The 27,526-nt window shown below is 35.6% G+C and overlaps 1 protein-coding gene across 1 annotated transcript; it reads right to left on the bottom strand.

Annotated features, from left to right (window-relative positions):
- Positions 1-26,032, bottom strand: LOC129265471 (kinesin-like protein KIF6). The gene is made up of 21 exons (XM_064102031.1): positions 25,856-26,032; positions 22,575-22,762; positions 22,071-22,113; positions 20,821-20,925; positions 20,162-20,271; positions 18,471-18,600; positions 17,611-17,729; positions 17,092-17,179; positions 16,408-16,551; positions 15,009-15,095; positions 14,063-14,166; positions 13,780-13,885; positions 13,071-13,254; positions 11,197-11,460; positions 10,098-10,253; positions 9,334-9,457; positions 9,082-9,217; positions 8,198-8,679; positions 7,891-8,000; positions 2,232-5,428; positions 1-1,666 (listed from the first exon to the last, which is right to left on the bottom strand). The coding sequence occupies exons 1-20, from the start codon at positions 25,913-25,915 to the stop codon at positions 5,412-5,414; spliced, it is 2,757 nt and encodes a 918-aa protein (XP_063958101.1). The 5' UTR covers positions 25,916-26,032; the 3' UTR covers positions 1-1,666; positions 2,232-5,411.
- Between the last annotated feature and the right edge of the window lie 1,494 nt (positions 26,033-27,526).

Genomic DNA, 27,526 nt, shown 5'->3' with positions numbered 1-27,526 from the left:
TCGATATATGAAATACACCAGAGTGTATATTTAATCACAATATAGATATAATAGTAGATGAACTCATACTCATTTTTGAATTGTTTTTACCAGAAAGAAGAAAGTCGCAATGAGAACTTGGACAGTCATATTTGGAAGAGTTCAAAGAAACCACAGTTTGTTTCCATCATTATGAAAGGACACATCCATGTTATGTTTGTGCGCATTATGATCTGCGCATAGTTTACACTCTGCGCGCTGACGTCACAATGGATGAACAGGTGATTAATTAGCTCTGGGTATGAGCTGATTTTTCTCATCATTTTTAAAAATATCTCTACAATTTCAAAATACTTAACTCTGCAGTGCTGCAAAGAATTACGAATAAGTCCCCGAGTTTGAATAAATGGTAGAGTGGTTTTGATTTTTTCTTCACATAGATACAAAGCATTCGGCACATTTTTGGTGTTTTAAAAAGCACATTTGCTCTAATAAAAATGCTGATAGTTTAAAAACAAGCACATGAACCCCCATTTTTTAATGTTTGTACTTCTTAGGTATACCTTCCTCTACAACTTTGCAAATTTTGGTGAAAATGACATGGATTTTGAATAAAGTGCAGCATTTATTGTACTTTTGTAGTATGTTATTGAAATTTCACATTTTTTAAGATTGGGTTTTTGTTATCTTTTACGCCATTTTTAAGAACTAACAGTGCTGTTAGACTTAAAACTGCAAACAAATAGCACTATAAATAGATTATCCATTCTAACGATACAATTATTAACTCTCTTGCGAAATTTGATGACTTTTTCATGTATTTTGACTGAGTAATAGAGGTTTAAACTCATTGTAGTAATCTTGCGAGGTCTAAAAATGCCAAATTCTTTTGAATGCGCAATTCTTAACAACATTAATTTGGATGAACCTTGAAGCTCTATAGCAAAAAATCAAGCGCATGGACCTATGTTAATTTTTGCATATTTCGGATATTAAGGTTCTAAAGTATCTATGTGCAAAGTTTGGTGAAAATGACATGGATTTCACTTTAACTGTGGAACGTCCTTAAATAACTATCCAGAGTAAGACTTAATAACCGGTAGTAATGAATATTTTGGACGGAAAAAAATATCAGAGAAATGTAATGTCATCAAAATTTTCTTAAACATATACGTATAACTCAGAGATGGAAGAAAATTTTGTTAATCACTACTGCACCAAATAGGTGATTTTGAGTCCACATGGTGTTGACCTTTCAGTGTAGGTGTTTGGCTAATTTCTTACATCAGCACAGCACCAGATTAAAACAAGATTAATTAGGACAATTCTCAATCTGTGTTTAGAAAGCAAAAGTATGATTTGGACCATCTTTGTCAACTCAGACTACATCTTAGAGCGATGGAATGCAATCCAATTTGTGCTTTCAACATCAACAACAGCACCAATACCATACTTGAAATCTTCCAATGTTTACCCCTAGTACCATCCATCCATTTCAAGCAATTTTCCAATAAACAAATACATTGTTGACATTTTTTTCTTAAACAGATATATTTCTTAAGAATAAACTATGATATAAAATGCCACATGTTTCTAAATTATGAATTGAATTAAAATATTGGCAGTGTTTGCCACCCACATGAAAGGGGGTGAAAAGGATGCAACAAATACAAACAGGTTTATTAAGCTTTTCATCGCATACATTCGTAATTCCGAAGCTTCGTTATTCCGAAGGTTCGGATATTTCAAAGGTTCGTTATTCCGAATGTTCGTATTTCCGAAGGTTCGTTAGTCCGAAAACGAAATGAGGTTCGTAATTCCGAAGGTTCGTTAGTCTGAAAACGAAGTGAGGTTCGTAATTCCGAAGGTTCGTTAATCCGAAAACGAAATGAGGTTCGTAATTCCAAAGGTACGTTAGTCCGAAAACGAAATGATTAACGAACCTTATTTCGTTTTCGGACTAACGAACCTTCGGAACTATGAACCTTATTTTGTTTTCGGATTAACGAACCTTCGGAACAACGAACCTAATTTCGTTTTCGGATTAACGAACCTTCTGAACATCGAACCTTATTTCGTTTTCGGATTATTGAACCTTCGGAATAACGAACCTTCGGAATAACGCTACAAATGTTCGGATTAACGAACCCTTTTACGTTTTCGGATTAACGAACATCGAGGTATAGGCAATTTACGTGTTTCGGAATTACGAACCTTCGGAACAAAGAACCTTCGGAATTACGAAGTGTAACCGCTTTTCATATATGTAGATATAAGCCTCTAGTTAAATGTTAGGGACCTTATGAATAAATGTTACCTTTACCCATTTATGAAGTAACACACTAAACTTACATCTGTAGCCACGTCAAGGGAGATTTTAGCCCCTTGGCAACAACCTTTCTCGAATGTGTACTCATACATTTTGTATGCATTGGTAACAGATCTAATGGTTAAAGTTAGTGAAAAACACATACTACAGTAAAATTTGCTTCTCCCTTGGTTTCTCTGAAGAAATAGGGTAAGGGTAAAGGTTATGACAGGGTACATGTACTTCGTTTGGAATTCTGTGAGGATTGGGATTAAGGTTAGGATTAGAGTAGGCTTAGTGTGCAGATTTCACAGATGTGTTGCCAGAACAAATGTCATAGAAGTCTCCAAATGGGAAACAAATTCAAGTTTAGTGTTGACCATTTGGTGTTGGTGTTGGGTATTTTCACATCAGTACAGCACCAAAACTAAAATGAAGCTGGTACTAGGTCCGATTTCATAAAGACTTGTTATAGTAACAAAAGGACAATTTCTTTAATCAAGTTTACTATCAGCCGATCAAATTGAAGGATTTCAGTAGCTTAAACTGATATTTTAATTTTGTTATTATAACAAGTTTATGAAACAGAGCCCTGGGATGAATCTCACTGTATATTGAAGAGTCAAAAATGTTTCAAAACTAATGTTATGTTTTGAAGCTAGAAAATCTTACATGAATCTGAATTGTACTTCCAATACCAGTACCAACATCGAACTTGAAAATGCCAAGTGTCTTCCTACACAAGGTTTTATTTCATAAAACTTAAATGATTAAAAGTAATCTATGACTACCCTATACCCAAAGAATAGAAATAACTCGTAGATGTCATTACTGTTCTGTTGTTTATGGGCAATTCCACAAGTAATACTTTATTACATTTCTTACATTCTAATTTCAATTCAAAGAGTTATCAAACCATGATGAATTGAAAGCATTACTAAACTTTTAAATGAACTAGAGAAGAGAGACAAACCAAAGGTCCCACATAAAGGGATTGAAAGTAAATAATACATGGAACTGCCCTTATATATTATGCATTAGTTTTGCACAAGAAATGAGTTACAAATGCTTCACAAATTCATATACCTTCGTTTGCTTGAAAATCAATTAAGTATCATCATAAATTCATCACACCACACAATTATTGCACATTACGGTTGGTTAAAATTTTGCAATGCTTTACATGCATAAGAAAACCGTTATCCATTTCAATATTTCACAGTACAGTATGGCAAAATCGCATTTGCTCTGTTGTTCACATGAAATAATTTTTTTCATTTATCACATGCCTCCTCTATTTGTTCATTACATTTTCCTACAGTTGTCAGTCTTATTATCAGGGAGGGGAGGAAGTAACAATTTTCATATAAAAACAATCAACCCAGACAACTGTCCATGACTTTGATTGGCAAAGAAGCACAGAGGTCTGTCAGGAAACTTTTCAAAGACTTTTAACAAAAACCCCACTATATAGACGCTATGCATCTTTTCACAAAATTAAGGCTTTTCCACCATTTTGTCTAAGTTAAAATATGAGGATGGGTGACGAAAAGCCAATTGTGGAATTCCTATGGGGAAAAAATGCGATTATGACTTTGGACAAGGTGCATTAGTTTTTAGTAGTTCGTATTTACTGGGTCTACAAGCAGATGGTCTAATTCTCAGATTTTCTAACACCATCATAATAATAATGATTATTACAATCATTAATAATAACTATAATAATTAATCAGTGATAACAATAATAGGAATATATATATATATAGCACCATCTCTCTGGAAATAGTCTAGTCTGAGCTGCACCCGGGGCCTGTTGCAGAAAGAGTTGCGATCAAACACAACTCAAAATATCTTGCGCAACTTGACTTTCAGCCAATGAAGCACCCGTATTCTGGACTTGCGCTTGATATTTTCACTTGCGTTTATATGCAACTCTTTCTGCAACAGGCCCCTGGTCTACTATTAATTTAGTTTCATTACTTCTTGACCCAACCATAACTTGGTCAAACTATCATTTTGTCTAATGCACAGACGGTATAATTTTCATTGTCTTCTTATATTTTGCACTTTTTTGAATGAAAATTTGGTTTATACACAGTTCATCTAATCAGGGCCCCGCCTTGTAAAGAATCACGATTGATCAAATAAATCTTAACAGTATGGAAATCCATCCATAGCATAATTTTTTATGCAGAAAATGTGCACAATGTCTTTCATAAACAAAGAGAATCACACTGAATCTTCAAGGAAACAATGAATGTATGAATATACATCATATCTAAAAAATATTTTGAACAAATTTGCATTTTAAATGTTGACGTTACTGGCCATCCATACTTGTGGTTGATGGTGGATCAATCGCAACTCTTTGTAAGACGGGACGGAGTAGTGTTAGTCCAAGTGGATATTACATGAAATGGTATACCCTTAACAGGAAGTTAGACAAAGTCGTTGATGAGCAACTAGACCAAATGATTAGTAGACAAACGGATTAGGGACATACATGTGGGATGAGACCCAATGGAAGGTTGACTAAATGCTTGTAGACCAAGTGGTAATTTACCACTGTAATGACTACTTGTCAGTCCTGACAACTAATATCACACAATAAATAATATTACCCCACTGAGTATTCTGGTTCTGGCTTGCCCCCCAGACAAAACGCATACATTACCTTTAGCATTGAGGAGCATTTGAGTAAGAGTTACTACTCTCAACTTGCTAAATACACTTCTATTTATTTTTCGCATCGTTACAGGTACCCACTGGACACCTTGGTGGAGAGGAAAAGCATCGACTTATCTCTAATCAAAGGACACCTGAACCCTGTATCAAAAAGCTTAGTGCTTGATCATAGGACAATTTCTCATTCTTGATGACTTTGATCATAATGTGCAATCAAACATACAAATCAACTGTACGATTGATTGTTAAGCTTTGTGTCTTGTAGCCCTAGAACTGGAACAGGACTCACGACCTGATTCCGGCAAGGAGAAGCATTGGCACAATTCAGTCATGACCTTTTCCTAGATGCTACTGAAGCCACATGTAGGTGGGTTCTGTTGTTCTCCAAACTCTGGAACATACAGCATGACAAACAAGATACAACCAGTATCAATAGATGCTACCTCGGTGCTTGCCCTGCAACATAGAAAAATTTGAGTTTTTACAGATGTGTACCTATCAGGGTCCCGTTAGCGATTGATCATATGCTTCATTTTCACAATTGATGCAATCAATCTTAAAGATTGCTAAGCTTTTGTTACGGTCCCCAGATATGATTATTTACATCTGGCTCCAACCTTTAATGTCATCATCCACAAGACGTGACCAGTGCTCAAACCTCAAACCTCTCCATCCATTCATAACATACTAGACCCAGTTTCAACACTCGACTGATAGCCTTGTTTCATACATATATTCTTAATAGAATAAACTCTGTACATCAAAAATACTTATCTACTCAATTCTGGCAAAAGAGATAAAAATACAGAGTGAATTAAAAGACCCATCGACTATTGGCTAGGGATAGCCAAAAGACTACTAGTTCCTATTAAAGCTTACAAAGATATAAACATTAAAATCAATAAAAATACATTGATTTATAAGTCATCAAAACACATTCAGATATAAACTCCTCAAAAAAAGTTTGGAAATCTGACTTTAATCGATAATCTCTCCTCTATTTTAGTAAATCTCAATGTGTAATTAATACCAATGAATAGATCATTTAATTCTCTTTAAAATGATACCCTACATGATATGATTATGATTCACATGGCGGTGCAGTGCCTTGAAATGTGGGGCAAGGTCAAAATTCAAAAGTTGCAAAATGACACAATATTGTCACTGATCTTTTTTTCTGTGGGCTGATGAGTTTCTCAGCGGTTTCTTTTGTTTTCATGCACCTTAACATCAACATTAACATGGAATCAAACACACCTCTGCACAAGCAAACACATAACAAACAAGCAAACATGCAAGGGCATTTCAAACCATGACTCAAGCCATGTTATCTCACAGAACCATCACTACATAAACCACAACAAAACGTCAAAAATGAAGAAGCAGGGGCTTGATTTGAATAGATTTTCATCTCTATTGACACAGACAAAAGAAACCTGTTCTGTATTGACCCTTCATGACTATTTCTGCTCGTTTTGCAGCTTTTCAATTCAGACTTCATCCAACGCTTTTGAATCCTGCTCTTTTCGTGATGGCATGATCATAACAAGCATGAGAATTAAAGAGAACTAGAATTTTAATTCGTCATGAGGACGAATTAGGTGATCTGTCTCTGATTTTCATGAAACCGAATACAATCACCATGTTTATTGAGATCAATATGATCATCATGATGAAAACTGAACTTTTCTTACGAGAAGAATGTGTTTCATACTCTTGAAAAAGAGGGAACTGAGAAGATTGCGTGAAAAGGTGTAGGTCATATACATGGTACGTGTTATATTAAAAAGGGATTTTAATATCTTTTATTGTGCAATATTTTAACGTATATACCTTAAAATGGTCATAAATGATCATTTGCGAAATGTTGAAAAGAAACAAAAAAGAAAAAAATATCACGTTCACCTTGGGTTCGAACCGTGGACCCTGAGGACACAAGTCTGATGCCTTACCAATTGAGCTGCACTGTTTCCCATAGACTTTACACATAAGCAAATTAACAGGATCTCAAATCCAATTTTGCAAGTGAAATACAGGCATGATCCCGGCATCTGATAATGAAGACCACACTTGCGATAGCTTAGAATCTCAGCTATAACATACTCAAAGCTCAGAGAAAACCGACAAGAAATATTGGAGATATGGCTCGCGAAATAGACAAATGTAGAATCCAGTTTTGATAAAAAGATATTTCCCATAGAGATTACACGCAAAAAATGACAAGCCTCTTTAAATCGCATTTTTTTAGGATGATCCGTTCCTTAAAATGTACATAAAGCCAATACATTAAAAAGATTATGTCCTCAGCTACAACATGGAAAAAACTGAGCGAAAATTGACCAATATTTACGGAGTTAGAGTCAAATTTGCATAACTATGATGACGTCATAAGGAGCAAAATGGAAATTTTTTGTTCCGACGCCATTTTGATGACGTCGTGATAAAATTTAGAGTAAATTGTGGCATAAAATCATAGCTCCCATCCATACTCTATTCAAATATGAAAAAAAAATTTGGGGTCAACGGACTTCCTGAAGAGCTATAATGAATTTTGTAAAGACATGTTTTAGCACATATATTGCCTAAGGTTAGTGCGCGCGTGCTGCAAACTTTGAAAGAGGCAAATTCCGTTACTACTTGTCGTAGAAGGTTGATCAAGGTATCAAATTATTCAGAATTATATTATCAATGCATTGATATGAAAAAAAATGGCTATTCTATGTTGTATAGTGCCGTTGATCTTTTGAATGATATCAAATATGCATTGTGTAAAATTGGGAGCTGGAAAAAATTAATGGCCCAACTCAGATTTCCAAACTTTTTTTGAGGGGTTTATATAAAAAAAAAGAGAAACAAACAATGAAGCAATGGAAGCAGGGAGCATGAGAGAACTTGTTAAAACTTGTTACCAGCTTTACCTTTTTGTTGGAGCAAACTCTGTCTTGCTTTGATGAAAGCCATAATATCTGCATCAGCCCTCTTGTCACCAGTCAGCTTCAGACTGCTGGAATTACCCTGTGAATTAGACCTACATGTATAAAAGAGGAAGACATGATAGAAAGGTATTACTTTTGTGAACTTTCTGTAATCATTACATATTTTTCAATCTCTTATTAATCACTGACCAGTCAACTCAACATCGTCATCAAGCATTGGATATGGTCTTAATTACAATGTAATATAAATCAAACCAAACTGTTTGTATCTCTGACATGTGAACAGTACCTTTGCTGTCTGCCACTTTCAGCCTCTCCGGATCCACTCTCTCCACCACCCCTTCGTATCCTATCTTCTGCTGAACTGGACTTCCCCACTGGTGGAACAGGGGGTCTCCTACTGAAGTCCAAACCTTGCTGGTTCTGACTGAGCCCCTGAAGAAGTGCATTCCTGTGAGTGGCTGAGTGTGGTCTATGATGTCTCTGGTGGTCTTCTGGATGGTTGTCCTGGAGGTTGCTTCGATGTTCATGGTGACCCTTATCCTGATGATGATGGTGGTGATGGTTGGTCTTATTGCGGTAACTGGAAGGGTCTATGAGGGCGTGGCTGTTGCCATGGGTTTGAGATGTCAATGATGAAGATGATGATGATGAGTGGTGGATGCTGTTAGTATGATCCTCTTGTTGTCCTTTGATAGGCGAGACGGGAGGGGTGCGCCACGCCTTGGAAGGGTTGCTTGGAGGCCGGTGAGGTGAAGGGGCTGCCTGATTCTGGATAATAGACAAAAAACACTATAAAAAAGGCACTACTTTCTGGGCTTTCAGTTCTATAAAAAGTATCCCTAGACATACAATTATTTTTGTCTTCATATTTTCAACCCCCCCCCCCCCTTATCCCCCAAAAACAATTTCACATTGGAAAAAAAACATGAACAAACAATACCTGGAATAAAAAAATGACAGGTTTACATTCAATCGCAAGATGGTCCTGGAATGACAGATCTTAATGGTGTGATTAAGATATTAACATGAATTACCACCAAATACATTTCATCAACAGCTACAGAATTCTAATTTCAAGGTTATCAATGGAAATTGCTGCACACTTTCATTGAAAAATAATTGAATACCTCCTTCTTGCCTTTTTTCAGAAACTGAAATAAAGCTACTAACCTGGACAGATGCTGACTGCTCTGCCCACCAAACCTCAAAATCTTTCTGGAGCTGAAGCCTAGATCTCTCTAGAAGGTGCTGTAAGTGCTCTATCTCAGTCTTCATGCCTCGGAGGTGATTAAAAACATCTTTATACCTGCAGAATTTTGAGGGGAGGTGAAAAAAGAAATCAACAATTGTTATAATTCAAAATAGGGTCACAAGGCTCTTGTGGACAGTTTAAAACTATGCAACACAGAAAGAAAACGTTACCTTGTTTTCTCATCTTCCAATTGTATCCTCAGGTTTGATTCGACCTCATCCTCCTCTTCAGCCACAATGTCGCCTGCCATGGCAAGCTGCATCCTACGGTGCTCAATCTCACGCTTTACTTTATCTGGAAGAAAACAAATACACATGTATTTAATGGAACTCCCAGGGTTTTCATACATCTCACAATTCTTTACTTATTACAGATTTTGGTTTATCCCTAGTCTTGGACTGATTCATTGTTTTGAGAAAATAAGGATGACACATACAATAAAGGCTCTTGGCTAATTCAATTTTGAACAAAAATAGAAAGGCACCACAAGTTTATATTTTCATGGTACATAAATAATGACTCAAATGTAAAAATGTGATACAATAATGACAAAATTTACCCATTTCTAACAACCATAAATAATTACTCCAACAAAAAATTCAATTTTGACAATTTAAAAAATGTGATTATTTATGCAAGCAGAAGATAACCAATATATGTTGTACAATTTTACAATTTCAGGACCGAGTCAATAAATTTCCTCTTTATTAATTTCTATTACTCTACAACCATCAGTCTAAAGTTGTATCAAAATCATAAACAATATTGCAGAAAATTTCATCTGACATTATTGGTATAGATGATGAAAACAAAAAGAAGCATTTGTGAAATAAATAAAAAATTCTGAGTCTTGTCATGCTACATGCAGAAAATGAAGGATGAGAACAGTAAAGATTTGAACAAAGTAAGACAAAAACATAACGATTAAACTCACTGATTTTCTGCCTGCAATCATTAACCCCCTGTCCATATGATTTAGCTGCTCCATATCTCTCTTTTAGCTGATGTTTGTTTTCCTCAATGGTAAGGTTGTGCTCATAGTCCCGTCTGAAGATCTCAAACGCTTCCTGCCTCCCAACAGTCATATCCCCTAAAGGAATTGAAGGAATGAGTTAACTGTAATTTAAGTAACTTAAAGTGATCATTTCACTTTGTTCTGATTTAAAAAATTATCATTTTGGTTCTTGAAAATGGGCTTAACATTAGGCTTATAGGGTAAAAATACCATCCCAAAAGTTTCAAAGTATTATATCCACAGGATCAATTTTAAAGCTTAAAGATGTAAACCAAAGTTTGAAAATAATTAGGAGTTGGTTTCAATGACTATGTGTATACAGTGAACCTGTGCACCACAACACACGAACTCTAGATGAACACAGCATGGCCTACATACAGTGTGTACTAGGTATACACTGAATGTTCAGTGCAGCTAATAGCGTGTGTGTGTAAATAGGAGATACACACAACAGAAGGCAGTCAAAATAGCCAACGGACTTTTTGAATTGGAGTAAATTGGTCATAAGCTTAACCTGTCTACTAGACGGTTCTCAAAATCAAGCTAATAAATTGCTACTTGTATCTAAATTAGAGTTTTTCATTCTATATTGTGGTTTGTTTCAGGGTTTTTGAGGACAAATACATGCACTCATACACATGTTTTGTCTCAGTTTGAGAATTTTTTAAATCAGCTGCTCACAAAGTTAAACGATCCCTTTAAGATAAATCTGTTGCATAAAATTTTGAAAAACAAAAAAATTAAAAAGCACACATAACTTTACTTATAACCGATCAGAGGTACACATCCTGGGAGTCGCATTTGATTTTAGCTGACTTTGATTGCAAAGTTTTATGGAAGCTGTTTAAAATTGCGAATGATGTTTTCACAGATACAGGAGTACGTTGTTGAATCATGAAGGTAAATTCTAAGCTATGGTAAAACTTCATATCCCAGGCATCCACAAAGTGGTGCATAAGCTACAAACAGCGTTATAAACAACCAACATGATATATGAAACAAATGTATTTTTGCTTACCTAAAATTCTCCTTGAGCTCTTAGGTCTGTGGAGAAGGCTACTCTCCCCTTCCTCTTCCTCTGAGTGACCTGCCCTACTCCCATAGCTACTCTGTGATTGGCTACTACCAGTGGTTTGATGTCTGCTATGGGGCGTGTCTTCTTCTGATGCAGCCCTGCTATTGGTTGGATGGTGCCTGGTGGTCCCGCCTCCTCCATCTGATGCCTGCTTCATAGCATCTTGAGCTCTCTTCTTCTCTTTCTTCAGCATGTTAACCAAGATGTCTGGTGGAACACTTGGTCAAGGACATTTAATTTACCTAGATTAGAATCTTGCAACTTCTTGTATTGCCAGAATCCTACATTAGTAAGCATTAATCACAATTTTGGGGGGAACCCCTTTTCATCGTTCAAAATTAGTAGGCCCATTACTTTTGAAAGCTTACTGCAAATATAGCAATTTTATAAAAAAATGACTCTATTAATGAACAAGAATTTTTGCACATAACACACATTATTGCAACATAAGAATATAGGACAGATTTACAATGAATCTCATTTCTCCCATATGAGAAGTAGTGAAAATAAAGGCTTAAGTACAAGATGATCAAACTTGAGCAAGTTCAAGGATCACCTAACCCATGTGTTTATTACATATGTAGCTCATGCACACACAAGAATTTGAAAAGAACCTGCGCATGTCTGACAACTGACCCTTCTAATAAGGAAATAATCTAGTGATAATATCAACCAATGTTGGTATACACGTACATGTAGCACCTATTGTAAATTGCTATAAAATAATAGAACTGGTTTGTAATGGTAATAAAACAGTGAAATTAATTGATAAGACTGAGAAGATATATCAACAAATAAAAAAAAAATCCATAGCAATCTTCTAAAAGAAATCCAATGAGAGGGTTGCAACCAAAAAGACTGATCATTGCATGGGGATCATTGCAAAAAAAATAAAGCTTAGAAGACTTGTTAAGCAAGCCAGCAAAATAATGAATAACACTGTTGACTTAGATGAAATCTGTAAAGAAAGAGTACTTTCGATAGCTCTCTCCATTATGTCTGATCAAACCCACCCCCTGAATAGCCAGTATATTCAATTAAGAAGCGGACGAAGACTGAAATCTGTAAAAGCAAGAACCAGTCGCCGCATTAATTCGTTCGTCCCTTTCTCCATAAGGGTTGTCAATGAAATACAGTAGAATACGGAGTGTGGTTTATCTGTAGAAACAAAGAGAAAATGTAGCAGACAACTCTGCAACTTACATGTCAATAGTAATTGTAGAGTTTTAGAGATGAGAAAGTTGGGAAGATATGTCCCTTTAACTCTCACTGTACCCCCCCCCCCCGCGACTGCATGTCTTAACTTGAAAGGAGGAAGTATTGAAATATGTAAAACCAAGATCTAGCTACAGCTTTAATTGATATCACTTTCAGAATGAAGAAAATAAATAATGTTTAATACATAATATATTCACAACGTTTATACCATAAAAACATTAAAAATATAATCAACAAAAAAATGAATGAATAAATAACTGAACAAATAAATAAATGCTCAATAACTATGCCAGCAAAGTCATCGATTTTAATTCATGTATACATTACATGTATTTTATAACTCTGTACAATTACGATGATTACGTTCATGTTCATGTTTAATATGTTACCGGTATGTTCATTGTTGTTATGTTATTCTGTGAATTTTATTTTTGTTGCAAGAATTGTCAAGTTATACAATTATCCGTTTTAACGGACAAATAAATGAAATGAAATGTTTATCACATTGAGAAATCTAACTCAAACTGTGAGAGAGCAATTTGCGGGGCTAATTCAAGGTTGTGCGATGGCCTGCAGAATTGTTTTTTCTCAAAGGATACTGATTTCATTATCTCTCTGTTGCACCATGCCCTGGAGTTTCTTGACCTCCGCCCCTGCCATGTAGCTGGTATCAGGGGTATAACTTGGGGGTGGGGTGTCATCAGGTCTAGACGATCTCTCCTCTTGATGTTTCTGAGGTGAGGATTCTGACGAAGAGGAGATGGTCTTGCCTTGTGAATATCGCTGCAGAAATAGAAAAAAAATATACATGTATCTATATTTCTGGAGAGGAAATATGTTTGGTATGAAAATTAGATCCTTTCAAATATATTGAAAGAATAACCATAAGGTTGCATATGGTATCTCTAAGATGTTTATAGAAACCTCCTTTAATTTTTTTGGTAATCTGGAACCCTCTCTAATTTCTTTAGATGAAGATAACCTACAGCATGAAGCCCTTTAAGGACTCTCATTTAATCTTTCACATTTTTTTCTTTCTTTTTTCTTGATTTGCTTGCCTGAAAATTTTCATGAACCAGTCCCCTCAAATTTTGGGAAAATTACGCCACTATTCTAATCTTTTTAACACAACCATCAGTCATTACAAGCCTTATTTCTTTTCCTGTGTTATAAAAATTAGCTTTAAAATTGTTCATTTTCCTGTCAACCTTTCACACACTTTCACCTCTCAAAATATAATTGCAATATTCTGTTGCCAAGAAAGAATTGAAAGAGATATTCTTTCTCTTAAAAAAATATAGAACATACCTTCAATATTCTGAAACATTCATTGATTTTCCTCATATCAGCTCCAACATTCAATTGAGATTCAGGGTCAGTGTTCTCTATGTATGCAGCAACCTTCTCCTGTAATCTGTAAATATATAGGTTAAAAAATATTCTGCTTGAGAAAAAAATATAAATTCACCCAATATTTACAGCAACAAGAATCACGCTGATAGTGAGAAATATTACTTAATAAATTAATGAAATAAGTTCAGTGTGAACTTAAACCTTTTATTAGATTGCAAAAAGGATATACATGTTGTACCTTTCAATATCTTCCTGTGTCAGTTCTTCCATTGACTGTTCTCCTGAGGTCATAGCTAGCTGGTTCTTGAGATCAGAGATCTCCATCTTTAATTTTGCAATCATCTGAAACAAACAATCATCAAATGAAAATTAAATGACAGGCAGTCCAAAGAAAATCATCAAAGGATAGATTTGTTCATAGTTATTGTCAAGATTTCATCTGACGACTGTCATCACCGAAACTTGACAATAGTATGATAACAACTAGAGAAGTTTTAAATCAGCCAAACCACAAAATTCTTCACAAAGTGCACTAAAAAATACATATAATATCTAAAAAATGATAATCCGATTAGTGATACATTTTATTTGATAAATATTATATTTTTTATCAAAAGAGAATTGGTTATAATGGTCAGGAGAGTTGACAAACTCATGCAGACATAACTTCAGATTCACTGTGCAAATCACCAGACATGGCTCATACAATGTCACTGATGAGCTTTAACAATATTACAAGCTTGCAATTTATATCAATTGCAACAGTTGTTTTAAATAACATTGATTTGGGTAAGCTAGAGACAAGGGAACATTTCAAGAATCATGCAACCCACTGCAAGTCAATGTTCGATCTCATAACCGATACTAAATTTCATATTGAATTGCAAATTTCCATTTGATTTCTAGTCTTATTCTTGTGACAGAAAATTTATTAATTTCATTCAAAATTGACAACATTTAATGTGCACTTGATATTTGCAACTAATTGCAAATAAGTTCCTTGAAAATCTCGCTATATTGTGTGTAAACCACATACAGTTTGAAATTAAAACAATTGCAAATTCATTCTTTTCATATCATTAGAATCATTAATTCAAACTATAGGAGAAGGCATCATGTTGACAAACATTAAAGTCCAAGGCATCATCAATCTTGTCAACAATAAAAGTGGACCTTCTGCTCACCAATTTAGGATCAAGTTCTTCATTCAGAACAGCATCATTCTTTATCAAGGCTACACGTTGAGCAAAACGACATGTTGATATCGACTCCTAGACAGTGTAAGGAAGTGAAGAAACAAAACAAGTACAATCAACACATGTATTTTTATACATAGTTACCAACCGTCATGAACATTAAAGGTCAAGTCCACCTCAGAAAAATGTTGATATGAATCAATAGAGAAAATCAGACAAGCATGATGCTGAAAATTTCATCAAAATCGGATGTAAAACAAGAAAGTTATGACATTTTAAAGTTTCGCTTATTTTTCACAAAACAGTTATATGAATGAGTCAGTTACATGCAAATGAGAGAGTCAATGATGTCGCTCACTCACTATTTCTTTTCTTTTTTATTGTTTGAATTTTGCAATATTTCAATTTTTACAGATTTGACAATATGGACAAACTTGAATGAACCATAAAATGTTAAACAATGGTAGTTCCACATGTTCAGGGAGAAATAAACTTTGTTTCATAGGACATTGGGGAGAAAATTAGAATATTTCGTATTTCATATAATAAAATACAAAAGAAATAGTGAGTGAGTGATGTCATCAGTTCCCTCATTTGCATACCATCCAAGATGTGCATATAACTGTTTTGTGAAATGAAGCCAAACTTTAAAATGTCATAAGTTTCTTATTTTACATCCGATTTTGATGAAATTTTCAGCGTTATGCTTGTTGGATTTTTCTCTTGCTATTTAAATCAACTTTTTGTTGGGGTGGACTTGTCCTTTAACATCCTCAATCTGGGGAGCAGGCTTTAACTATTGCGGGGCTGTCCCTGTGGAATTCACTTCCCAAGAGTTTGAAAACCCATACATCAGCAACCTCCTCCAGGAACAATCTGAACACATAATGTGCTTTTGACCAAAATCCACTATTGTTTTGAAGCTGTAATCTGATTTATGTTGGCATTATTTTTTACTGAAGCACCTTGAGAATCTGATAAAATAATATCAATATTAAACTTCAAAATATTATATTAAATGAATAACAAACGTAGCATTCTGAAAAAGTATAATTGACATGTGACAAAATACTTCTGTCAAACTCAACACATGGCCATTTGATTTGAATGCCAAAAGACCATTAGGGTATGGCCACAGTTGTGGGAGATAATCTAGACTTCCACCTTATGGCAGTAAGTATGATAATTACAATTTTATCTTTACATGATAAGTAGCAATTTAGAGTGGATGGCATTTTTAATGGTAAAACGGGCATGTTACAAAATATTCACTCGGAACTATTTGGTCCATTCCCCAAAAAAGCACTTGGGTATAACCATAGTGGTGCAAGACACTTCTAGCAAATGATAATAAATCAAGTGGTCATTCGTCATTGATTAAACTTACATCAATGTTCTTCTTCTCAACAGAGCATGTAGCTATCATGGTCGTCATGCAATTCCCTCCAAGACTATCCCTCAATACAGCAGTCATCATTGAGTTCCGATAGGGAATGTGGGTACGGGACTTCTCAGATAAAGCGACAATTACCTGGACATTACAAATTGAATAATGAAAATTCAGGGTAGAAACACTTCTCAGCTATTCTTCCTTCAGGCCCTGCATATGAAAATGTAATTCTTTAATACCATTCTCCGGTCTATTCTGCCAAGTGCCTGGCCAGAGAGTAGAAGGTCCTAGGTCTAATTTTTAAAGTCTTTGGTACGCCTCAACAAGGGATTGAATCTAAAACCTCCAAAGTATGAGGCACAATAACTACCAATGAGCAACCCTAACCATTCAATTGAAACTGAAATCAAAATTAAATACACTACAAGACAGTGTTTAGAAATGGAAGACTAATTACCTTAAATTTTAATTAAATCTAATATAGTTCAATCACTTTCATAACAGTAAAATTATACCTCTCTTTTTTCACATCAAGCAATAAAAATTACATAAATTGAATGAATTCATTAATCATGCTTAGCTATACTTTAATACATTGGGAAGTTGTGTACATTACATGTATGTATATTTAAATTCATACAAAGTTCAGAGAGATTCAGAAACTTTCAACTGAGTTCTTACCTGTTCTAGATAGTGAAGAGATAAATTAATATACTTGGCTTCCTTTAGAAGATTTCCTCCTACTCCCGTCTTTGCAACTCTCTCTGATCTGTATGGATGGAAAATGTCTGCTAATTTTATCAAATGAAGGTAAGTACATTTATCTTTAAAGATATCATATGAGTAGGTATGCTTTCAACCATTGTTTACAACGTGACGTGAAGATTTTCAAACACATTTATTTACAGTTAACTGTCAATGACACGTAAGTCCCAACCAACAATTGAGTCTACTTTCAAGATTCAAATGTTATCATATTCAAAATCACACTTTAAGTGAACATACGATGCAACTCAATCCAGTTAGAAGATTTAGACTACTCAGTGAGGAGCATACAAGCTAAATGTTGGCACCCTAGTCTGGACACAAGTAGATGAATATTTCATGCCACAGATGAATTGGGAACAACATACCTTAAAGTTAAATATCTGAAGGTTCATCCATTGCACTACAATACCCTGCTAAAATCTGTTTACTTACCCAGCCAAATCAACAAGATGTATCTTTGACCTCCGCAGGGTGGCTGATCCCGCTGCACGTATTGAAAGATGAATAGTGAAAATGCAATGAGATCTGGTCGAGGCTTGGTTCATTGGAGTCTGTTGAGGCAATGGATATTTCTTAATTTAGTTCAGTTCATTTTCATTTGTTCACTTCGAAATGGAGAGAAACTTTTACAATACAATGGGAAATAACAATTTTCAAAGAAACATGCAAGCTGCAGTGGCAGATCCAGTCAATTTTGACACAATATCACTTCAAAGACCATATCATTTGTGCATAATAGGTGCCCATCTAAGCAATGTGGCTATTGAAAAAGCCAACTGGATCTGCCACAGAGCTAAAGAATATTTCATTAGGAAACTTGTGATAAACAGTGCCCTGTAAATATAGAAATATGTATGTAAGATCATTAAAGAAATTCAAAACTTTATCTTCATCTCCATTCAAACATAATACAAATTAACAGATCTTGCACAAACATTATTAAAATTACAGTCATATCACGTGAGAGTCCACTTATGATTTCCAGTGAATTTTAGTATGTTTCTGAAGTGGGCTCAATATAACCATGATATTTGTCATATGCTCAGAAAAAGGGAACCCTGCTTTTCTGGCATGGAATCCAATAGCGATATGCAGTGTTCAAAGGCAAAGAAATCTCTAGCCAGCCTATATTCATATCCTATTTGTTTATTATTCATCTTGATGAGATTATGTATAAAATGAAATAGAAATACAAAACATCAGTGTTCATTTTGCTACTGATAAGCTAAAGACAAATAATTCTGTTTGATGTTTTATCAAAACTGTAGATGGCATTCAACAACATGACTAACCTCAGCAATCATCCTGTTTGTATCTCCTAAGAAAAGCCAGTTGAGAGCCTCTTCTTCATTGGATGCCTGGTGGGTCATGATATTCTTCATCTGAGTGTTTCCATCACTATCTTCCATTAATGTCACCTTCCTAGAACATAGAGAATGGGAAGATGAAGATCAATCATTGGAAAAATGGTGGAGATAATGATGATGATGGTGATGAAGATGATGATGAAGATGATTGAGGTAATCATAAAGACAATGATAATGATTTTCCAACTCTATCTCTCCTTCAAACCAAACCAGGCTGATGCAACAAATGCAATCGCCCTTCTTGAGAATTGTTTAGCTGACATTCACTCCTGGCTGGATAGTCATTCATTGAAATTGAATCCCTCCAAAATTGAGTTCCTTCTATTTGGTTCAAGGGCTCAACTTAGTAAGGTCAAGTTGTCATCCGTCTCTTTTTTGGGATGTACCATTAATGTGTCCCAGACGTGTCGTAACCTAGGGGTCATGTTAGATTGTGGAATGTCAAATCAAATAACCAACATTTGTAGGTCTGTAAGGTATCAGCTCCGTAATATTGGGTTCATCAGAAAATATTTGTCAAAATTTGCTACTGAAAAATTGGTTCATGCTCTGATTTCTTCATGACTTGATTTCGGGAATGCCTTACTTTACAATTTACCCAACACCCAGTTGTCTAAACTCCAAAAGCTCCAGAACGCTGCAGCACGTTTGGTCACCCTATCTAAAAAACATGTTCACATCACACCCATTCTGAAATCTCTTCATTGGTTAAAGGTCAACGATCGCATCATCTTCAAAATCCTTCTCTTTGTATTCCATGCAATTAATGGCTCTGCTCCACAGTACAATATTAATCTAATCAGCAAATACACTCCAGTCAGGTCCCTACGTTCATCCAACTCTGGTTCCCTAGTTATTCCTAAATCCGTTAAGACATGGGGGGTTCGGGCTTTTGCTCATGCTGGCCCTGTTCTCTGGAATGATCTTCCCCTGACAATCCGTGAATGCACGTCCATTGACACATTTAAACGTTACCTTAAGACTCGTCTATTCAATGCCTCTTACTCTTAATTGTTCCTGAATCTATTACTATTATATTTGTACTTTTTCTCTTTTGTTCTTTCTTTCTTCTTTCACTGCGCCTTGGGCACTCTGCCGAGTGGATTTGGCGCATTACAAATCACATATATTATTATTATTATAATCAGGAGGATGAAAATGATTATGAAGACAGTGATTATGAAGATGGAAATGAAAAGATGAAGTTGATGACAATGATGATGAATATAAATATGACAAATACGATGATGATGATTACAGATAGTAAAGATGACAATGAAGGTGATGTTGATGATAATGACAATGATCAGGGAGGCAATGATGATGATGATGAGGATAAGTGTGGCAATGATGATGATGATGGTGAAGATAATAATGATGATTACAATGATGTTGTTTATCCAGGGTAGTGGAGTAAGTGAGGTGATTACCCAATATAATTGCCTTATTACCATGAGAAACACAAGGGCTGACCAATAGCACTTTATTTGTATTCTGTAAATAGCTCACATGTAGCCCCAAAGGGCAGGTTGGTTGATACCAACCAACCTCAGATCAGAGATCAGCCAACATCTTTTTTTTTTTTTAACAGTACAAGAATAATTTTTGATACTTACGGTAAGTCTTCCAATTTAGCTGCTTCATGTTTGGGGTCCAGAAGGTCATAACCACTCTCATTGTACAGTTCCAAGTATGATATATGTGTTGTGTATACATATTCTGGATTCTATATTTGATAAGAACACATACATGTATGGTGGAGTAAAATAGCTCAGTTAACTACATGCTTTGAGTTTTAGTAGTTTCCAATTATCATTCTATCAATATACTGAAAAAAAAAGAAGAGATCAATATGAATACATTTGGAAGAGTACATGTACCATGTAGATTGTGTTTAAAAGTTTGAAAATAATTTACAAAAGCCTAAGAAACCTACAGCTCTACATCTTACTTTTTGCCAAATTTAAATTTCTGCCTTTTAAGCACAGCTTTTCATCCTTGTATTTACATTTTATAATCAGACAGTACGTAATAAATTTGCCTGAGAAAGCAACCATGGCCAAATAAGAGGAAAGCAAAGAAGTTGCAAAAATATGATCAAGAGCTGTGGGGTTTTGTCTATCCAAGCAGTAAATAACTCTAAATGCATTTTTGCTGAATTTTTTTTTTCAAATCCATTTTTGGAATTTTGAAATTTAGATGATGATCTAATTTTTCAAAGTACAAATGTATGTAACCACTATTCTGTTCAAATTTAAGAACATCAAGGAATTACCTTCGCATACTGCTCAAACAGATAGGAGAGTGTACGGGGTATGATGCCTCTGTCAACATAGCGCTCTGCTCCTCCAGTTATAGTGAATGTTTTCCCACTTCCAGTCTATCAATATGGAGGAAATTACATGTAGATGTATTAAAGTTACAATGTAAAGGTTATCTTTTGTGGTATACCCATAATGCATTACTCCCTACCCCTCAAAATAACAAAATTGGAAGAATGTCCGTAAAATTATTAACATGTCTTGATTTTTAAAAGAATGCAGACAAAGAGGAAAATATAAAGTGTGCATCAAAAAAAATTTACAGTTTTTATTTTTTAAATAAAATTATCTCATTTATATATTTGTATAGGTCTCTTTAAGCAAATGACAATATTTAAACTTTCTACTTGAATGAGCACCACCTACCATGAAAAAATTAATGGAAAGGTGATTTGCGCAAAAATTGGAAATAGTTACGGATAAGCGTAGACATAAATCATGAAGAGCACATGGACTTTAGCTCATCAATTAATTTGAGATATCTTTTTCCCTTTCTAACTTTTTTTTTTGCCCAAAACACTCCTGCAAACACCGCAAACACCCCACCCCTCCCTACACAGCTAGGCCTTCATGATGTTTAACATGTAGCAGTGATTGGATTGAAATGGCTAAGAAATTAGATTTTTTTTTCTAAATTGTTATTCTTTGTCATGTTTGGGGAATGTTTGGAGAAACAAGAACGAAATGAACAATGAAATATAAACCCCTTTATACAGTAATATGAAAATACACACACAAAAAATCTGGAGATATCTGAAATAAACTTTTGTTAATAGTTACATTTTATGTCCTCATGTCAAGCTGACACAAGCAATCTAAAAGTTATGTTTACCTACATGTAGGGTTAAAATGTTTGTTTGGGTACCAAAGTTGTTACAAAAAGTTACAATTTTTCTGTTTTATTCTCATTGACTTACAATATTATAAATATACTGCAAGGTTTTTTTTTTTTTTTTTTTTTTGGGGGGGGGGGGTGGTGGCCTCAGCATTTTTGCACACACCAATATCTGCGAGCTTTACCAGAATGGATAATGCTCTCTCAATCAAAATAGTCTGTCAAAAATGATACTTTCATTTGATAGGTGAGAGACCAATGCCTAACAATATATGTGAAAAAATTATCCCCATGTTGTAATTTTGTTCAATTTCCAGGAAATTTTCAAAGTGTAAACATTTTATTGATATGCACTGTATATATACTTACTTGACCATATGCAAATATTGTTCCATTGTATCCCATGAGGGCACTGTATATCAAAATAAGTAAAAAGGAATAATTATGCCTGAATGAAGGGGGTCTTCATGTATGTGCAATTTAACATTAATTTCTTTAAAATTCGACAAAAGTTGAATTTGATGTTGTTTCTTATATATGTAAGTGTGCAAAATTTATCATGAAACTATGAAGATTCATTTTCTATTCATAAAATGTTAAGATGTCAAGGCACCAAATGGGTCACTGAAAGCATTTCAATAACATCATTCATATAGACACAATTAAATATTTCATGAATTTCTACAATTCCCAAATTCTTATTGAATAATTAGCATACACCTACCCATTGTTGCATCACTGTAACATTCAATTTGTAAACATTTTAGTCAATATAACAAACATTTTTTCATGTAAGACTAATCATTAAATTTCAATCATGGTCTGTATTCACCTTGAATATCTTTTTCAATTAAAAAAAGGATAAAGACTTACTTGTCCACAACATCTCTGGCCACATATTCAAAGATCTCATCTTGTTTTGTCTTCTGCTCAAACACCTTCTCAAATCGAAAAGCATACTCTTCTTTCTTATTGTTGATAAATCCTGAGGCCTGGTCTCTAGGAACTACCAACGAGAGCCTTTTTGGCTCTTCATCTTCATCTTCATCAACCTCATAGAGCTGGAAGAAAAGTAATGATGAAATTTATCAACTGAAGAAATCAAAGACTGAAACTTAAAATGGTATGGATGCAGTGTTGCACCTACATGTACATGTACCTTTTATTAATTACTATTGGTGAATTTCATCTAAATCATTCAAATTTTGGAGTTAACCCCTTTAAACAAAATCCAACTTCATTAAGCTTGTACATGTACAATATTAAAACAAGGTGGTTCATGAAACCATGAGCCTCACCTGATTTTGCAATCAATAAAATATACAATATGATCTTTTTACCCCTAGACGACCTTTGACCCCATCATCCTCATGAGCACACATGTGGTATGACCTAAAGATCATACATGTATATGCCAAGTGTGAACATAATTCATGCAGAAATAAAGAAATGAGAGCAAGTTGAACAAAAACTTGACCTTCTGACCCCTAATAAAGGGTCTTTGATATCTCATCCTCAACACACATGTGGTACATGTTTTATCCAAGGAACATTCAAACCAAGTGTGATACAAATTGATGTAGAAATGAGGAAATGAGAGCAAGGTGAACAAAAACTTCAAAACAAGGATGGACATGACCTCATATCTTTTGACCTTTTGATCCCTAGATGACCTTTAACCCCATCATTCTCTTCAGCTCATGTGTGGTATTACCCAATACCAACTATAAAAATTAACTAATGCAAAAATAAAGAAATGAGAGCAAGTTGAATAAAAACTTGAATATTTTTGTAACAGACCAACATACTACCAGTTAAGCTTTTTTTTTTGCCAAATATTGAAGGATGTTCGATATTTGGGAGAGTGCCATATTTGGAAGGGTGCCAAATTTCCCGCGTTGGGGAAACCTGGTGGCGGCCATTGCAGATTTTTTTGTGACAGATTGAACATGTGTCATCTCAGCAGCGATATTTACGGCAAAAATCAGTTCCACCTTACAAGATTTCTTTTTTAGTCATCAATCTTTTGGAGTCCATAATTAGCGACGGTCAAGAATCTCTGGAAGTCAAAATCATGGATTTTACCCCTGGAATATATTTTTTTTTAGCAGCAACTTGGATCTACTGTGTGTGCAGTTCAACAGCAGGTATGTTCATGTATCTTATGCATGCAGGTCCCTAACCTAACATTATTCGCGTTATGAAGCGATGTTAACCGACAACTCTAGAATCCATCGCGTATACACGTTCGTAGTGCGAGGTTAGTATAGCATACTAACCTCGTAATACGTGTGAGTGAACAGAGTTAAGAGTTAAGTCCCCAAACATCGGACGGTTCCAATTCTAAATATTGAACGAAAATGACTTCAACTCTCTCCCCATAACTACAGGGACCTGTACTGGCAGGGGACTTGCTAACCCAGGACTCGTCCGTGTAATATTACTAGTCAAACATATATGTATACTCTCCAAAATGGGGTAGAATGTGGTTGCAATAGCACTCCAAATAATATCAATAAAACAGATCGTGAAAGGTTGCTGCGCATTCAAGTATGATCGAGCCACTCCTTTGTTAAAGCATTTGCACTGGTTTCCAGTTGACAAAAGAATTTCTTACAAAGTTGCACTGTTAGTTTATAAGTGTATGCATAAAATGGCACCCGAATACCTCTATAGTTTACTTAGATCCCCACACCGGCCACATTATAGACTTCGTTCTAGTGAAGACACTACAATTTTACACATTCCTAGAGTTGTTTCAAAAGGGGGGGAGCTAGTTTTGATTTTTGTGGTCCCAAATCATGGAATAGTTTACCAATTCACCTTCGATCATGTACTTCTGTTGAATCGTTTAAAAGACATTTGAAAACATATTTATTTTTGTTGTAGTGTAACTGTAATATTGGAGAGCAATTTGTGCAAAGCGCATAGACCAATTTAATTGATTATGCGCTATATAAGTATACCCAGTTGTTGTGTGTCCGGACGATCAATTTTAGAAAGTCATTTGGAAAAATTTACAAGCGAAGTTTCATCAATTTTTAGTGCAAAATGTAAGGAAATATTATAGAGAACAAAATGGAAGATGATTACAACTATTGAATTCATATTTTGGGGTAATCCAAAGACAAAAAAGAAGGCTTCAAAAATATAAAGTGTCCGGACACCCGACCCCCCATCCTACCAATTTATTATTATTATTATTATTTATTAAAGGGGGAAAAAAAATATTAACTTACAGTTACATGTAGTGCTGCCACCAAACGGATATCCGAACGGTTTCCGCCCGCATGGACGGATAACGGTTTTCATTTTTTGGGTTCGGGTATCCGTGGACACTGATTCACCACTTTCCTGTCACGAAAACTCATTAAATTTAGTAAGACTCACCAACAAAATTTATAAGTTTTAGTCGCCAATATAATCACCAATATCAATTAATCTTTTTACAGAAGGAGAACGAACGAGACAGAACTTTTCCTTTTTGGGGGGTCCACTTTGTGCCCCTACCTTTCGCTGTATGGCGAATGGTCGGGGATAAGCAGTGCCAGTGGTATTTCCAATTTTCTGTATACCCAGTTGTTGTGTCCGGACAGGTTGTGTGTTCGGACGATCAATTTTAGAAAGTCATTTGGAAAAATTTACAAGCGAAGTTTCGTCAATTTTTAGTACAAAATGTTAGGAAATATTATAAAGAACAAAATGGAAGATGATTACAACTATTGAATTCATATTTTTAGTGTAATCCAACGACAAAAAAGAAGGCTTCAAAAATATAAAGTGTCCGGACACCCGACCCCCTAATCCTACTGTCTTAAAATCATGTAAATAATTCATGACTGTCTAACTCATTGACTCTAGGCCTATTCTAAATATGCTCAAAGTTTACCAACTGCTTAAAATTTACAGTGAAATCACGTTGGTGTTCGAGTTTGTAGATCTAGACTATTATTATAGCTAATATCGCAGTTAGGTGAACTCTAATTCTAAAGACTAAACTAGGCAGGGACTCAGGGAGCTCGTGTGAAAACCCCTTGATGCAGGACGCCGGGGCAGCCGGGTAGGTTACGGCGCTTGCGCCCGCTAATGCTCAGCTGTCATGACTCATGTTATTGTTAGTACAAAATAAAATCGTCGAACACTACGATTCTTACCCCTGTTTTTGCCTTGGTTGGTTTTATTCGGCAGAAAATTTTGATCCCTTGCTTTACCATCGCAAAACTTTTTCCGTGAAACACTAGAATACGCTTCTTTTCAACCAAGTTTTCTCCATAAATTGGTTGCCAACGGTACACAAACTATTTCCGCAACAACTAAACATTTTCGAACGTAGAGGGCACTAGCACTCTGTCTGTTTACAGTGCAGTCAGCTCGAGAGCATATAGGTGTCATGGCCGAGTGGTCCAAGCTGGCGCGATTAGACATTTGAAAGTTCGGGGTTCGATCCCCGGCCACGGCATATAGGCGGATCCAGCTTTTGGCGAAAGGGAGGGGGGGGGCGTACTGCCGAGCGGCGCACATATTTTTGCAATTCATAAAAGAAAATGTTGAAAAAGGGGTAAAGTCTTTGCTGGCCGCGGGGATAGTCCTTAACTGTTGCTATTATTATATAAGGGTTTAATTCTTTTAAGCGGCGCCTTTTCTTTTCTTTTCTTTTCTTTCCTTTATTTTCATTTTTTTAAGCGGCGCCTTTTATTTCTTTTACTTTTATTTTATTTTAAGGACTAGGGGGGGGGGGCGTGCGCCCCCTGTGCCCCCCTGGATCCGCCACTGCGCCACCTATGCCCGCAAGCTAGGCAATTAATCAACAGTAATGCATTCTTGGTAACTAGCTAGGTGTGCGCCGGTAGTGGCGGTGCCGAGGTGAATGGTCTGAGGCGCCTGGCATGACATTTGAAAGTCCGGGGTACGATCCGGGGGTTTGATCCCTGCCAACAGCATGCTGATCAAGGCTTTATCCGTGCTCTTTTATTCTGCATTCAACTGATAGCTGAAAATTCTACGTGCATTCTTGATAAATATATGTGTGCACTTGTTAAAACAAATAATGTAGATGCCGAGGCAGAGTGGTGTAAGGCGCCTGACTTGCATTTGAAATATATACATTATTGGTATCCCGGTGTACACTTCTTTGTTAAAACATGATGAAAATAATAAAAATTGAGTGTGCCATTTTATTCTAACAGTATCCACTATGTAGATCAGTGGATCTTGCAACAGAAATTGGCCTACAGGCACGGATTTGGAGGACACCGTCGACTTGCGGTAATGAGACATTCCTTACGTGCTCTAATGTAAGGACGAAACCCAACCCCGTATGCCTACTTGAGCAGCACGCCGCATCATCTCCTCTCACTTGGCCGTTGCTACACATGCTTCATCTGCAGCCTCTTCTAACGTCTATTTCCATAGGCGGATCCAGCTTTTGGCGAAAGGGGGGGCGCACTACCGAGCGGCGCACATATTTTTGCACTTCACCGGCGCCATAAAAGAAAATGTTGAAAAAGGGGTAAAGTCTGACCCTGTCAAATGCTCTTTTCAAAATGTAGGATTTCCAGTCATGCCATTTTGCATGACCACACGCAGATAATATTTCCGGGGGGGGGGGGGGGCAAGACTCGAAAATTTGGTGCACATCTCACATTTGCACATTTTTCATAGTTTTCATGAAATGTTAAGGAAAAAAAAATGTTTTTCACAACAGCAGATCGCGAATGTGCCCTTCCCCCTTGCTGCGTACGACCATTCCCTGAAGTCCACTTCATATCTCATTATAACAGAAAATATACATCAATTTAAACATATAATCTTTCTAAAACATATAT

The sequence above is a fragment of the Lytechinus pictus genome, chromosome 7, assembly GCF_037042905.1.
Source record: "Lytechinus pictus isolate F3 Inbred chromosome 7, Lp3.0, whole genome shotgun sequence".
Classification (NCBI taxonomy): Eukaryota; Metazoa; Echinodermata; class Echinoidea; order Temnopleuroida; family Toxopneustidae; genus Lytechinus; species Lytechinus pictus.
The sequence above is the reverse complement of the archived record's forward strand: the minus strand, read 5'-3'. Positions and strand labels throughout refer to the sequence as shown.

What these genes read in the sequence shown, in the direction of transcription:
- LOC129265471 (XM_064102031.1), bottom strand. Translation starts at nt 25,915, where the DNA reads ATGGTAAAGCAAGGGATCAAAATTTTCTGCCGAATAAAACCAACCAAG. An exon ending in TTGAGAAGAAGAACATTGAT is followed by an intron (nt 15,096 to 16,407) that starts GTAAGTTTAATC and finishes TACACTGTCTAG; the next exon opens with GAGTCGATATCAACATGTCG. An exon ending in AGCAGTCAGCATCTGTCCAG is followed by an intron (nt 8,680 to 9,081) that starts GTTAGTAGCTTT and finishes TCTATTATCCAG; the next exon opens with AATCAGGCAGCCCCTTCACC.